Source organism: Ictalurus punctatus, chromosome 15 (assembly GCF_001660625.3).
Source record: "Ictalurus punctatus breed USDA103 chromosome 15, Coco_2.0, whole genome shotgun sequence".
Taxonomy (NCBI): Eukaryota; Metazoa; Chordata; class Actinopteri; order Siluriformes; family Ictaluridae; genus Ictalurus; species Ictalurus punctatus.
Genome location: NC_030430.2, coordinates 9455221 through 9467848, shown reverse-complemented (window position 1 = coordinate 9467848; position 12628 = coordinate 9455221). Strand labels below are relative to the sequence as shown.

Sequence of the window (12628 nt, the reverse complement as noted above, 5' to 3'; positions counted from 1 at the left end):
AAGTTAGGCACTGATGTTGGGCAAGAAGGCCTGGGGTCTAGTCTGTGTTTCAATTCATACCTCAGTAGGGTTGATTTTAGGGCTCTGTGCAAACCATTTGAGTTCTTCCACACCAACCATGTCTTCATAGACCTTTACTTTGTGCACAGGGGCATTGTCATGCTTTAACATGTTTGGCTAGGCCACTTAGTTTCAATTTTAGTACTACAGCATACAAAGACAGTTGTGTGCTTCCAACTTTTTGGCAACAGTTTGGGGAAGGCCCACATATCAGTGTTCATGTGTCCGCAAACCTTTGGCCATATAGTGTATATTACAAAGGTTCGCTCTACTAGGAGTATAACGTGGAGTCTCTTTTTTGTTGGTACAGTAATAATATTAATATTATTAATATTAATAAAATGGCTATGCTACCTTATATTTTGAACATGCTTAAATCAATACTACTGCTTCAATACTACTGCTACTGTGATTTGAGCACAAAAAGGTTTGTGGTTATGACATGAAAATTACATGAGACAAATTTTAATTTTGAGTAAATGGGGAAAAAGGGGTTTTTGGTAATTTGCTAAATCTCACTGAAAATATTAGATAAATCTAATCGTTAAATAAATTTATTTTAAGAAAATTAAATCCAGTTATTACAAAACATTTTTAATGTCAACTACAGTTATTGGCATCCACTTAAATTTTTATGAACAAAAGGTTAAAATTTAAATTTAAATTCACTCTTTGAAGGGCATATTTTCCCTTGATTTATTAAATATGAAGGCCATATCTAGAGATGCAAACCACTCATCAGTTGTAAGAATCAGAAGGCTAGATTGGAATTTGAAAAGAAGTACATAGATGAGCCACACAAATTATGCAGTTATTGCAAGCAGGGAATATGCAGCCAATATTACATTTTATTTACTTTAATTTACTCTAAGGCTATCTGCTCCAGTTCTTTTGCTCACTTAAAATTGGGTGGTCTGCCACCAAAGATGCCATGATCTAAGTTGTATAACACATCTAGATGTAAATATCAGGAAATTTATATAAGTTAAAATTCTGATCTGAGAGAGTGAGCTGCAAATTGAGCCAAAGGACAGAGTTGCATGACTGTGCAACTGTACGAGGCCTTCGTTGCCTTATTTTGCTCTTCATAATGCATCACACATTCTTAATCGGAGGCAGGCCTTTCTAGCACCCGCACTCTCTGCTTACACAACCATGCGCTTGTAATCCAGGCAGAATGTGGTTTGGCATTGTCCTGCTCTGGATGGCAGCATATGTTGTTCCAAAATGTGCACATATCTTTCTGCATTAATGGTGCCCTCATGTGCCATGGGCACTGACACCTGCATACACTGACAGATGCTGGCTTGTGGACCTGATGCTGATAACAGCTTGGATGGTCCTTTTCCTCTTTGGCCCGGAGAACACAACAGCTGTTTTGTCCAAAAGCTATTTGAAATTTTGACTTGTCGGACCACAAAAGGCGATTCTACTGCTACTCAGATGAGTACTCTGTATTCTGTCTATCTCAGATGACACAGAGCCCAGAGAAGTTGGCGGCGCTTTTTGACAGTGTTCATGTATGGCTTCTGCTTTACATAGTAAAGCCTAAATGGTGTTGACTGACAAAGGTTTACCAAAGTATTCCCGAGCCCATATCAGGATATCCATTGCAGACTCATGATGCTTTTTAAGACCGTGACGTCTGAGGGATCGGAGATCATGCGCATTCAGAAGTGGTTTTCAGCTTTGCTCTTTACACACCGAGATTTGTCTGCATTCCTTGAATCTTTTCATTATTATTGTGCACTGTAGAAGGTGAAATGCCCAAAATCCTACTGATTTGTCTATGGGGAATTTTGTTCTCAGAGTGTTGGATTATTCACTGATGCATCTGTAGGCAGATTGGCGAGCCTCGACCCATCCTTGCTCTTGAAGGACTAGGCATTTTTTGGAGGCTCCTTATATACTATAATTAAACGATTGCCTCACCTGTTTCACATCACCTTTATATTTCAACTTATCACATCGCTGTTAGTCCTAAATTGCCCCGTCCCAACTTGGAACGTGTTGCATGCATTAATTTCAAAATAAACGTTTACCTTCAAAAAACTATGCAGTTGATTAGGTAAAACACCAAATACCTTGTCTTTATAAGTTTTTTGTTTAAATACAAGTCAAAGCACATTTACAAATCACTCCTCTTTGTTTTATTAGCATTTTACATACTGTCCATACTTTTTTGGAATTGGGATTGTATATACAGACATGTGAAAATATAAGTACACCCCAAAGAAGTTGTTGGCTTTTTGACATATTTGGACAAGCAAACATTTGATCATCTTTGAAACATCTTTGTGCATATTAATAAAGTTGATGTACCTGATCAAGGAAAAATAGCGTTTTCAATCATTTATTCAACAAGGAATTGCCAAAGAATAGTGGATGTCTCAAATAAGGACATAATGGCTGCAGATTGATTTGCATGAGACGCCACAGGGCTGTACAGTGTGACCATTTCAGTTGCATTTGATCACACAAAATGACCTGAACCTGCGACTGTGACATTCTCATGTAGCGACAGCAGTGTCGGGCACCAGTAAATTAATAATAATGCTAATGCTACAAGGTGGGGTGTAATTCAAACTTCTTTGTTAAATAATTCCTCACCAATCATAATCAAGAGTAGCAACTGTTTAGTTTGCAAATATACAGTACGCTGCCACTCTCCCTTCACCAACTCTAGTAGACAGTGCATTCACTTCATTTAAGATCATGGTTGCCAGATATCACTAGAAAAGTCAACTCCAGTTTTCATGTTTTCATTTAATCCCACAAAAAACACAGTATTTCATACCATATAAATGTTTGATTGTTTTTCATAACATTTTTATACGTTGTAATTTCATATTGAAGGTGGAAAAAGTCTGACATGATTTATCTTACTTTAAATTTTTTACTTTACAAAAACTTTTAAGTGCCTTCCATATGCCTTTTACTCAGGAGTGGCTTCCATCTTGTCACTCTATCATAAAGGACTGATTGACAGAGCATTTCTGAAATGGTTGTCATTCTAGCAGGATGTATAATTTCTGCAAGGATTACTGAAGCCCGGTTTTAGCATAGCATTTCCATTGGATTTTTGGTCACCTCCCTGACCAAGGCCCTTCTAGCCCACTTACTTAGTTTGGGCAGACTGCCAGCTCAAAGAATAGGCCTGGTGGTTCCAGACTTCTTACATTTCATGATGATGGAGCCCAGTCTGTGCCTGGGAACATTCAAAGCTTTAGCAATGGTTTTATACCCTTGCCCACGTCTTAACACAATTTGGTTGAGGTCTACTTCATGGCTTGTTCTTTTGGCTTGTGCTGTGAATTGTAGGACTTTATACACACAGGTATGTTCCATTCTAAATCATGTTTATTCAGTCGAATTTGCCACAGGTGAGTGTCAGCCAAGTTTCATGTCATCTCAAAATGATCAACACAAATAGGATGTGCCTGAGCTTAATTTGGAGTGCCTTATCCAAGGGTTCTAAGCTAATCTATAATCCAATAAAATATGCAAAGATATGGTGCCGTGTTGCATGTAGTCCATCCTAACAAGGATATTTTCCCTGACAAGTGTATAGGAAAAACACTGGTGAACATGTCTGCCATTGCCATTTCATCTACCATTGCCAATTCCTACTGAATATTGGAAAACAAAGCTCAGGAGAAATAAACATTGGACAGTAATAAGAGCTACGCAAGTTTACTACAGGAACTGGCCAGGAAAGAGGAAACTGAAAATGGTGCATGGGGATGCAAAAGCAATGCAACTGAGCAGACATTCAGGCTAGGCTGACAGCTAACCCTGGTTCTACAATCCATTCTCTTCTCATGTTCCCTCTTTCAACAATAAAGCAGACTACCTCTGACTATAGTTAACTACCCACTATGAAATCAGGGACTGGCATATTGTAGTTTTTATGGAAACACTGCTCAACAACAGCATTCCGGATACAGCCATTCAGCTAGCTGGGATAACTGCACATCATGTTCTGTGTGTTTACACTAACAATGAATGGTGCTGGAATGTTGTATTAGTCTCAAGTTACTATTCATCCTGGTGGAGTTTATAATTGTATAGTGCTGGCCATAGCACCTCCCTAGAGAATTTACCACAATGTACATTCTACTTAGCACTAATGCAGGGGAATTTCTAAATGAATTCTGTAGGGTTATCAGCAACCTACGGAGACATGCTGATTTTGTGACCCACAGAACAAACACATGACCTTGTTTACACCACCATGCATGGTGCATACAAGGCTGCACCCTACCACCGCCTCAGCTGCTCAGACCACATCGCTCTTGTACTAATCCCAGTATACAGACCTCACCTGAAAATAGGTCTGAAACAGGTAAGAACCTGGTCTGAGGGGCCATGTCAGCACTGCAGGACTGTTTTGTGAATACAGACTGGAATGTGTTCAGACAGGCTGCTACATATGACCACACTACAAATTTGGAATAATACACATCATAAGTGACTGGCTACATTAGTAAGTACATAGATGATCTGTTCCTTCAAGACCATAACTAAATGCGCATACAGAAATCCGTGGATGACTGCAGAGGTGCCTGTGCTACTCTAAACTCGAGTCCCTGCTTTCAGGTCAGACTACAAGGCAGTCCTAGACACAGCAAGAGCCCACCTCTCCTGGGCTATCAGAGAAGCAAAGCATAACTATGCACCAAGAATCCATGGCCACTTTCAAAACAGCAGGCACATACAGCATATGTGGCAAGGTATTTAGGCCATAACCAACTTCAAAGCTGTATCACACATCTGTTATGGTGCTGCCTTGCTCCCAGATGCACTGAACAATTTCTGTGCATTGTTTGAAGCACAAACCAATGTGCCGGCAGGAAAGACCAGTCCAACTTCCATTGGACTGGATAATTACACTGAATAAATAGTCTGTCCACAGTGGATGTCCAGAGAAATCTGCCCAGATTTAACCCATAGAAAGCTGCTGGTCATGACAACGTACCTGGCCAGGTGCACTGGGAATGTGCTGATCAGTTTTCAGATTTCATTGTAGACATCTTCAAAATCTCCTTGAGCCAAACAGTTGTTCCTGTCTGCTTCAAGATGACCACTTTCATCCCTGTGCTAAAGAAATGGTCTGTGACCTGTCTTAATGACTACTGGCCTATTGCACTCACATTTATCATGAAATGCTTTGAGCAGCTAGACATGGAACACATAAAGAACAGTCTTTTTACCAGACTGGACCCATACCAGAACACCTACAGCCCTATCCATTTAACAGAGGATGCTATATTTGTTGCTGGTCTCTGACCCATCAGGACAAAAAGGACAATTATGTGAGGATATTGTTCATAGACTTCAGTTTAGCATTCAACCCAATTATCCCTCAGCAATTCCAGTCTGTCCTGATCACCATCATCACCTCCAGCAACATCACACTGAACACAGGGCTGTGTGTATATTCCACCTCTGAATGTTGCTAGGTATAGCTCCAGTCACCTCATTATGTTTTGCTGATGATTCTACAGTTGTGGGTCTCAGCAGTATCAATGAGGAGTCACCATACAGGAAGGAGGTGAAGACACTCAGGAGTAGCCTTGTGGACCACTCGTCACCGTACATAAATCCAGCAACTGTGGAGAGCATCAGAAGTTTCAGGTTTCTTGGTGTGCAAATCATAGAGGACCTCTCCTGGACTATCAACACCACTTGCCTAGCCAAGAAAGCCTGGCAGCATCTCCACTTCCTGTGGAGGTTGAAGAGAGCTTTCCCCTCTCTTCATCACCACCTGCTACATGGGAACAATAGTGAGCAGTGAGACCAGCTGTTCTCACTGTTTGGTATGGGAACTGCACCATTTCAGACCCAAGATCTTACAGCAAATTGTAAGAACAACTTAAAAGTTCATTGGAGTCTTTCTATCCGTCATCGATGCATCTTTTAACAACCACTGCATCCATAAGGCCACCAGCATTGTAGATGGGCCGTCCCACCCCTCTCGTGGACTTTTGACCCTCTTACCATCTGGCAGCATCCATGCCACTGTCACCAGGCATCACAACAGGGTCTTCCCGAGGCAGTCAGAATACTCAGCAAACGACTGCCTCACAACCTTCACCTGGACCAATCAAAACCTTCCCAACACCCACCATTGTACAATCATGATTGAATACCTGCACGTTATATGCTGCTATTGGACACTTTTACTATTGTAAGGCATTTTTGCTTCAACCTTTCACCCAATATTGCTGCTATACAGGCTGTACATTCAACAGTTGTCCTATGGAAGTATAATAGTGCCAAACGTCCTCAAGGCAAAATGGCATGTTGAATTACATAAATTGAATAAAAACATATCGCAATAACAATACCTGAATTTTTTTGCCCAGTAATTTGCCACAAATTGAAAAACAAAAATACACAGCAATAACAGTGCTTGAATTAGTTTCCTCTGCAATTCATTGGGTTTGTATATTTTGATTGAAAACAAAATTCCAGCATTCAAAATTCAATGCACACATATTAACCTTCCTAAAATACGGTTCCAAAATATTCAGTTGTTAAAATACCATCTTCATTATTCGTCAGGTAATATTTCAGCACATTATTTTTCAACCTCACAAATTCAGGCTGCAAAAATTCAGGTCTTAAAATTCCAGTCTTTAAATTCCAGTCTTTAAATTCAAGTCTTCACATTCAGGTCTCACAAGAAGAGCTATGGATTGCCAATACTATTGTAACATGTTACTCTGAGCCGGCCCCTAGTGGTGGGATTTTGCTCACAAGCCACAAGAGACGATGAATCTAGTGGACTGGCATAAAGTTGGCTTGACGTTCGGTATTCGCATATATGCGCAAATTAAGGGACCGTCTCTGAAGTTGCATATTGGTATACATGTTTCTAACTTCAGTAGCATTTGAAGGGAATGACTTGGTCATAAAACCACCTGTAAAGTGTTCATCTAGGTGTCAGCTATAACGCACACCTTTTAGATTTATGAAATTTAATTAAATAAAATGTCAAATCATATCTAAACATTGTGATGTTTTTATACCGTTTGGAAATGTTCACAAAATATACCATAATTTAAAGCTCAATAGCATTTGAAGAGAATGACTTAAAATCACAAAACCAAATGGAAAGTGTTCCTGTAGGTGTCAGGTATGATGCACACCTTTTAGATTTTTGACCTAAATGGTTCTTGAAGCTTTTTGTTTGGGAGAACAAACTGAACTGGGGGACAAGAATTTTATTTGTATGGCTCACAGTTCATGAGATATGCACCAAAATGTACTTTCTTGCTAGTTAAACTATTAGGCCAGTTTTGTCCATCTTGCTTGTCTGGTTCAGGCACAAATACTACATGTTGATAAAGTTTTATGTCTATATGATTCACAGCTTGGTCTGGATGATTAATTTCAGTGGCAAATCAGAAGAAAAATCCTAACAAAACAGTAAGGTTTCAACATGATGGACCCCTAAAAATCCAAACAAAAACAATAGATTTCCACCACTTTGTGCTTGGACCCTTAATAATAGTGGGTGCCTGTGGCTCAGGTAGTAGCGTGGGTTGTCCACTAGGTTTAGGGTTGGCGGTTCGACCCAAATGGCAGGCTAGCGCCTTGCATAGTAGCTCTGTTGCCATTGGTGTGTGTGTGTGTGAATGGGTGAATGAGAAACAGTGTAAATTGCTACGGTTAAAAAGCGCGATATAAGTGCAGACCATTTACCATTTAATAATAATAAAGAATTACAATAGGGTTCCAGCACCTTCAGTGCTTGGACACCTAAAATAATAAAAACAGTGAAATGAAACAGGCTCATGGCTACTGCAGTTTCCAGGTAATTGTGAATTTCATAACCCCAACCCATAACATTTCCACCACCGTGCTTCACATGTATGAAGTTTGAGGTGCTTCTCCTGAAAAGCTGTCTTTGGGCTGCGCCAAACATGTCTGCTGATACTGTTCCAAACAACTCTTTGATTCGTCTGTCCAGAACACATTATTCCAAAAGGCATGGTCTTTGCCTATATGCTCATTGGCAAAGTGTAGTCTTGCAAAGGCTTTTTCCTGGCACGCCTCACATGCAGGTCAAATTTGTGCAATCTTTCTGTGATTGTAGACGTATGCACTTTGACACCAACAGTTGCAAGACTTACTAGGAGATCCTGTGATGAAATTGTGGGGTTCTTGGAGACTTCTTTTTGCATCAGATGGTCTGCCCTTGGGGATGGCCAGTCCTGGACAAATTGGCAGTCGTTTGAAATCTGCACCATTTGTAAATTATTTTCCTTGCAGTGGAATGATATAATATCAAATAATTTGAATATCTTTTTAAATCCCTTGCCAGACTCATAGGCATCCACAACATTATTTTCTGAAGGCCATACAGAACTCTTTTGATCTTGGCACGATGACACCACACACCTCAAAGGCAAAGGGAAATCCAGACACTAGATATGAGAGGGGTATAAATAAGACAGGTTCCACCTGCACTCCCTAAGCAGGTTCTAATCACTCGTACCCAATCTTGAACACCTCATTCTAATTTTATGGATTTGAAGGTGTGATAAATGTAGGGGTGTACTTACTTTTTACATGTGTCTGATCTGGTTTTTTTTGTTGTTGTTGTTAATTTAAATTGTGAAAAATACTACAAAATATACATTTTATGTGCCATTTGATAGTGTATCACCTTTACTAATAGGCACTGTTTCACTCTGTCATTTATTTTGGAGCTGACTAATTGTTAGCAAAATCTATGCTGACTTGTTCACTTATTAAACTTGTATAATCATACAAAGACTGTTGGTTCAGAATAATATTTATATTTAAGAAGTAAACAAGTTTCTCCATCTACAGAGATGGTGAAAGGTTGGTGGTGGATCAGAGAGCCTGAGGAACTCACAGCAATTTTGACTGCTCTCCATCCTCGTGGTATCAGAGAAAAGGTCCTTCGCAAGAACCTTACCAAACACATGGAGTTCCTGACTAAGTGCTGTACACAACCCATGACAGGTGAGTCATCTTTTAAAAGACCATATTCAGTTATGCGGATATTTGCTGTTTCACCCATATGGTAAAACTGTTTTGTATAAAGAAATGTTTTAATAGCTTTGCTGACAGTAAGTAACACTGGAGAGCTTGATCATCTAGACTTTTCTGTGCATGAAATTCTGTGCAAATGCTGTGTTCACAAGGTTGAAATGGTATTTAAGCCACTTTCATATCTGTGGTGGCATGGGAAAATCCATCCCTTCTCTTCCCATCATTCTGGTACAAGTTGATTTTTGTCTTATCTGCCCATATGATGATGTTCCAGTACTGGGATTTTTTTAGAATATGTGGTTAAGTAACACCTGTGCCACTGGTGGGTGACCTTGGATGGGAATTGAATCTGGGTCATGGTGGTAATGACCCAAGAACTTAAACACTGCTCCAAAGGCTAGGCTGGACTCATTTGCAGAGAATCTCTAGGAGACAGAGAGGGGAGAAAGGAGAAAAGCTCAGTGTTAAGACATTAGACTACTAATCAGAAGGTTGAGAGTTTGAATCCCATTGCCATTGCTGGGCCTTTAAGCAAGGCCTTTAACCCTCAGCTGCTCATTTGTATAAATGTAAGTTGCTCTGGATAAGGAGTCTGCCAAAGGGCATAAGTGTAAATATTAAAAGATCAAACGGAGACCTAAAACAATCCAGCCATAAAACAAAGTCCAACTAGCTAACTAAGTCCAAAAATTCAAGTAACATTCACAAAAGGTCCAAAGAGGCCAAAAATAACAAAAGATTCCAAAAAGGCACGCAAAAGATAAGCACTTAGTAACAAAAGGCAGTGGCTAGGTCCAAAATTCGAACAGGATTTTCCTGCTGGTCTCCCCTCTCTGCCCATCGGGTGCACGAGTGGAGTTTCTTGTCAGATGATGAGTGAGACGGCACCCCTCCAACACCCAATTCTGAACCGTCCACCTCCATTGTGAAGGAGAGGACAGGGTTGGGCGAGACTAGGACTGGAGCTGAAGTAAATCTCTTCTTGAGCTCAGAAAAGACCTCTGCTTTGGCGGTCTAGGTGAACCGAGAGGAGGATTTCTTAGTCAGGGTCATGTGAGGAGCCACTATAAAGCTGAAACTGCAGATGAACCACCGGCAAAAATTCGCAAAGCCCAGAAAACGCTGAACATCTTTCACAGAAGAGGGTGTAGGCCAGTCTCTGACTGCATTAGATTTCTTGGGGTCCATCTGGAGACTTCCCTTAGAGACAATGAACCCAAAGAAGGAGACCCATGTGGAATGTAACTCCCACTTCTCTGGCTTTATGTACAAGTGGTTCCTCAGGAGGCATTGCACAACTTGCCAGACATTGCAAGACTGACGTGTTCATGGAGTGACTTGGAAAATATGAGGATGTCATATAAGTAAACGAAGACAAAGTGGTTAAGCATGTCCTGCAGGGCTTCATTGATGAGTATCCTTGGAAGACCACTTTGAGATTCGTCAGGCCGAATGGCATGACCTGATAATCTTAGTGACCTGTTGGGATGTTGAATGTAATCTTCCACTTATCTCCGTCCTTGATGCGGATCAGTTGTTAGGCTTTCCTGTACACAGTGGCTCCTTGTGGTAGCTCAAAAGCAGTAGACATGAGTGGAAGAGGGTAGCAGTTCTTGATAGTCACCAGTAATCTATGTTAGCACAAAAACTTGTCTTTTTTCCCCATATTAAATAATCCTGTGCCTGCCGGGGAGTTGAAAGGACAAATTATTTCTGCAGCCAGAGAGTCTCTGTTGTATTCCTTCATGGCTTTGGTCTCGGGCCCAGTGAGAAAAAAAGACTTTTCCCCTAGGGGGCTAGTGTGTGGGAGTAGGTCAATGGAGCAGTCTTAGGATTGGTGAGGAGGGTGATTGGTCACTTTCTTCTTCTTGAACACCTCATTCAGGTCATGATACTTCGGAGGGACTCTGGACAACTTGGGAAGTTCTAAAGACTTGAGAGGTGAAGGAGAAGTTGTGAAGATAAGGCATATGGCATGGTAGGTGGGACCTTACTTGGCACTAACCCACTGGATCAGTCTATATGAGGATTATGGCAGCTTAGCCACAGGAAGACTAGGACAATGAGAAGCTCAGGAGAATGAATAAGGTTTAACTCCAACTTCTCTTGGTGGTTATTGATGGACATTTATACAGGAGTGATGAAGTGGTGAACATTACCATTGCCCAGGGTCTTCCATCCAGGGCAGTAACTGGGGGACTTGGAGATTCTTGCAGAGGAACAAGTCCATGAAGTTGCCAGCAGTGCCGGAGCAAGGGCTTGCTCAGGTTTGACCAGGGGACTTAGAGATTCTTGCAGAAGTCCATGGATTTGCCGGCAGTGCCAGAGTCCACCAGAGACTGAAGGGTGTGCTATTGCCCACCCCAAGAAAGGGATTTGGAAAGGAGGACCCCAGCTGTAGAAGACGTCAGGATTAAGGTGGGTCTCTCCTCTGGACGGAATTGGGCTTTTCCCGATAACTCTGGGCAAGTGGATACGAAGTGACCTGGTTTCCCACAGTAGAGGCAACACTTCTCTTGTATGCACCAGCTCTGCTCGGTCTAGTAGAGTCGTATCACTCTCAACTGCATAGATTCCTCTAATGAAGAAAAGACTTGGGAGCCACCTAGAGGTGAAGTCCAGAGAGGAATAGCCAGAGAACGGCATTCTCTTTATTTCTCACAGAGTCAGTTGTCCAACTTGAGCTACTGAATCCTGGGAGATCAGTTTTTGGTTGCAGTTGATTGTGGTTGGTCAGATTGTTGGTTGATACCTGTAGAGACCCTGCACATTATAATATCTGGGTTAGCAGCTGCTTGGTGGCTATATAGCCTTGATTGGCCAGTACTGTCCCATGTCTTCCCCTGTCTTCCCATTGTGGCCATGAAGCCTGTCAAGGGGGAGTTCTGCTCTGCTGGCTCCATCTTGATATACATACATTGATACATACGTATATATATATATATATATATATATATATATATATATATATATATATATATATATATATATATATGTACGTATATATGTATGTATGTATATTTTTTAAAGTTGGTGAAAGTACCAGTTTTTTTTTTCTTTAAGAAAAGGAGTGTTGTTTGTTTAATTGGGCAATCCAGGGAGTAAAATGCATATGCTCACTTATTGTAGCTTCAATAGCCGTAGATTCACATGCAAATGTACTGGGCGATTAATAAGCAATTATCATCTTTAAGTAATCTCATCTTTTGCCTCATCAAATTGAAGGGGAGGAGCAGAAGAAAAAAACTTAGAGAGTCATAAAAATTATATCCAGTTCAAGTTATTTGTACGTATTTGCAGTCTATGAGTCCACACGTCCATAAGTCCACGCGTCAATAAGTAGCTGGCAAAAAGTTGCAGGATTCATCCTGTTCAAAACCACAAAGAATTTCTTGGTTGCTAAACCCAATCCTATGGAATCCCTAAGTGGCCATGCATTATTAGTTTTTTCTTTGCCTTTAACCTTTTATTTACATTTTACACATCTTTTATATGTTGATGCTGACAGTTGTCTTCCTCATTTTTTTTATTTTTAGCT

The 12628-nt window shown here is 40.7% G+C and overlaps 1 protein-coding gene across 9 annotated transcripts in view; it reads left to right on the top strand.

Moving 5' to 3' along the window:
* The window catches only part of baz2a (bromodomain adjacent to zinc finger domain, 2A), a 103581-nt gene that overhangs the window by 47820 nt on the left and 43133 nt on the right, over positions 1–12628 (top strand). For 8 of the 9 annotated variants that reach the window (XM_053686471.1, XM_053686468.1, XM_053686470.1 and 5 more), the window contains one exon: positions 8905–9060. In XM_053686471.1, coding sequence (XP_053542446.1) covers positions 8905–9060 — 156 coding nt within the window. Of the gene's footprint in view, positions 1–8904; positions 9061–10975; positions 11948–12628 lie in introns of those variants that run through there. The other variant, XM_053686474.1, reaches the window with a different exon arrangement.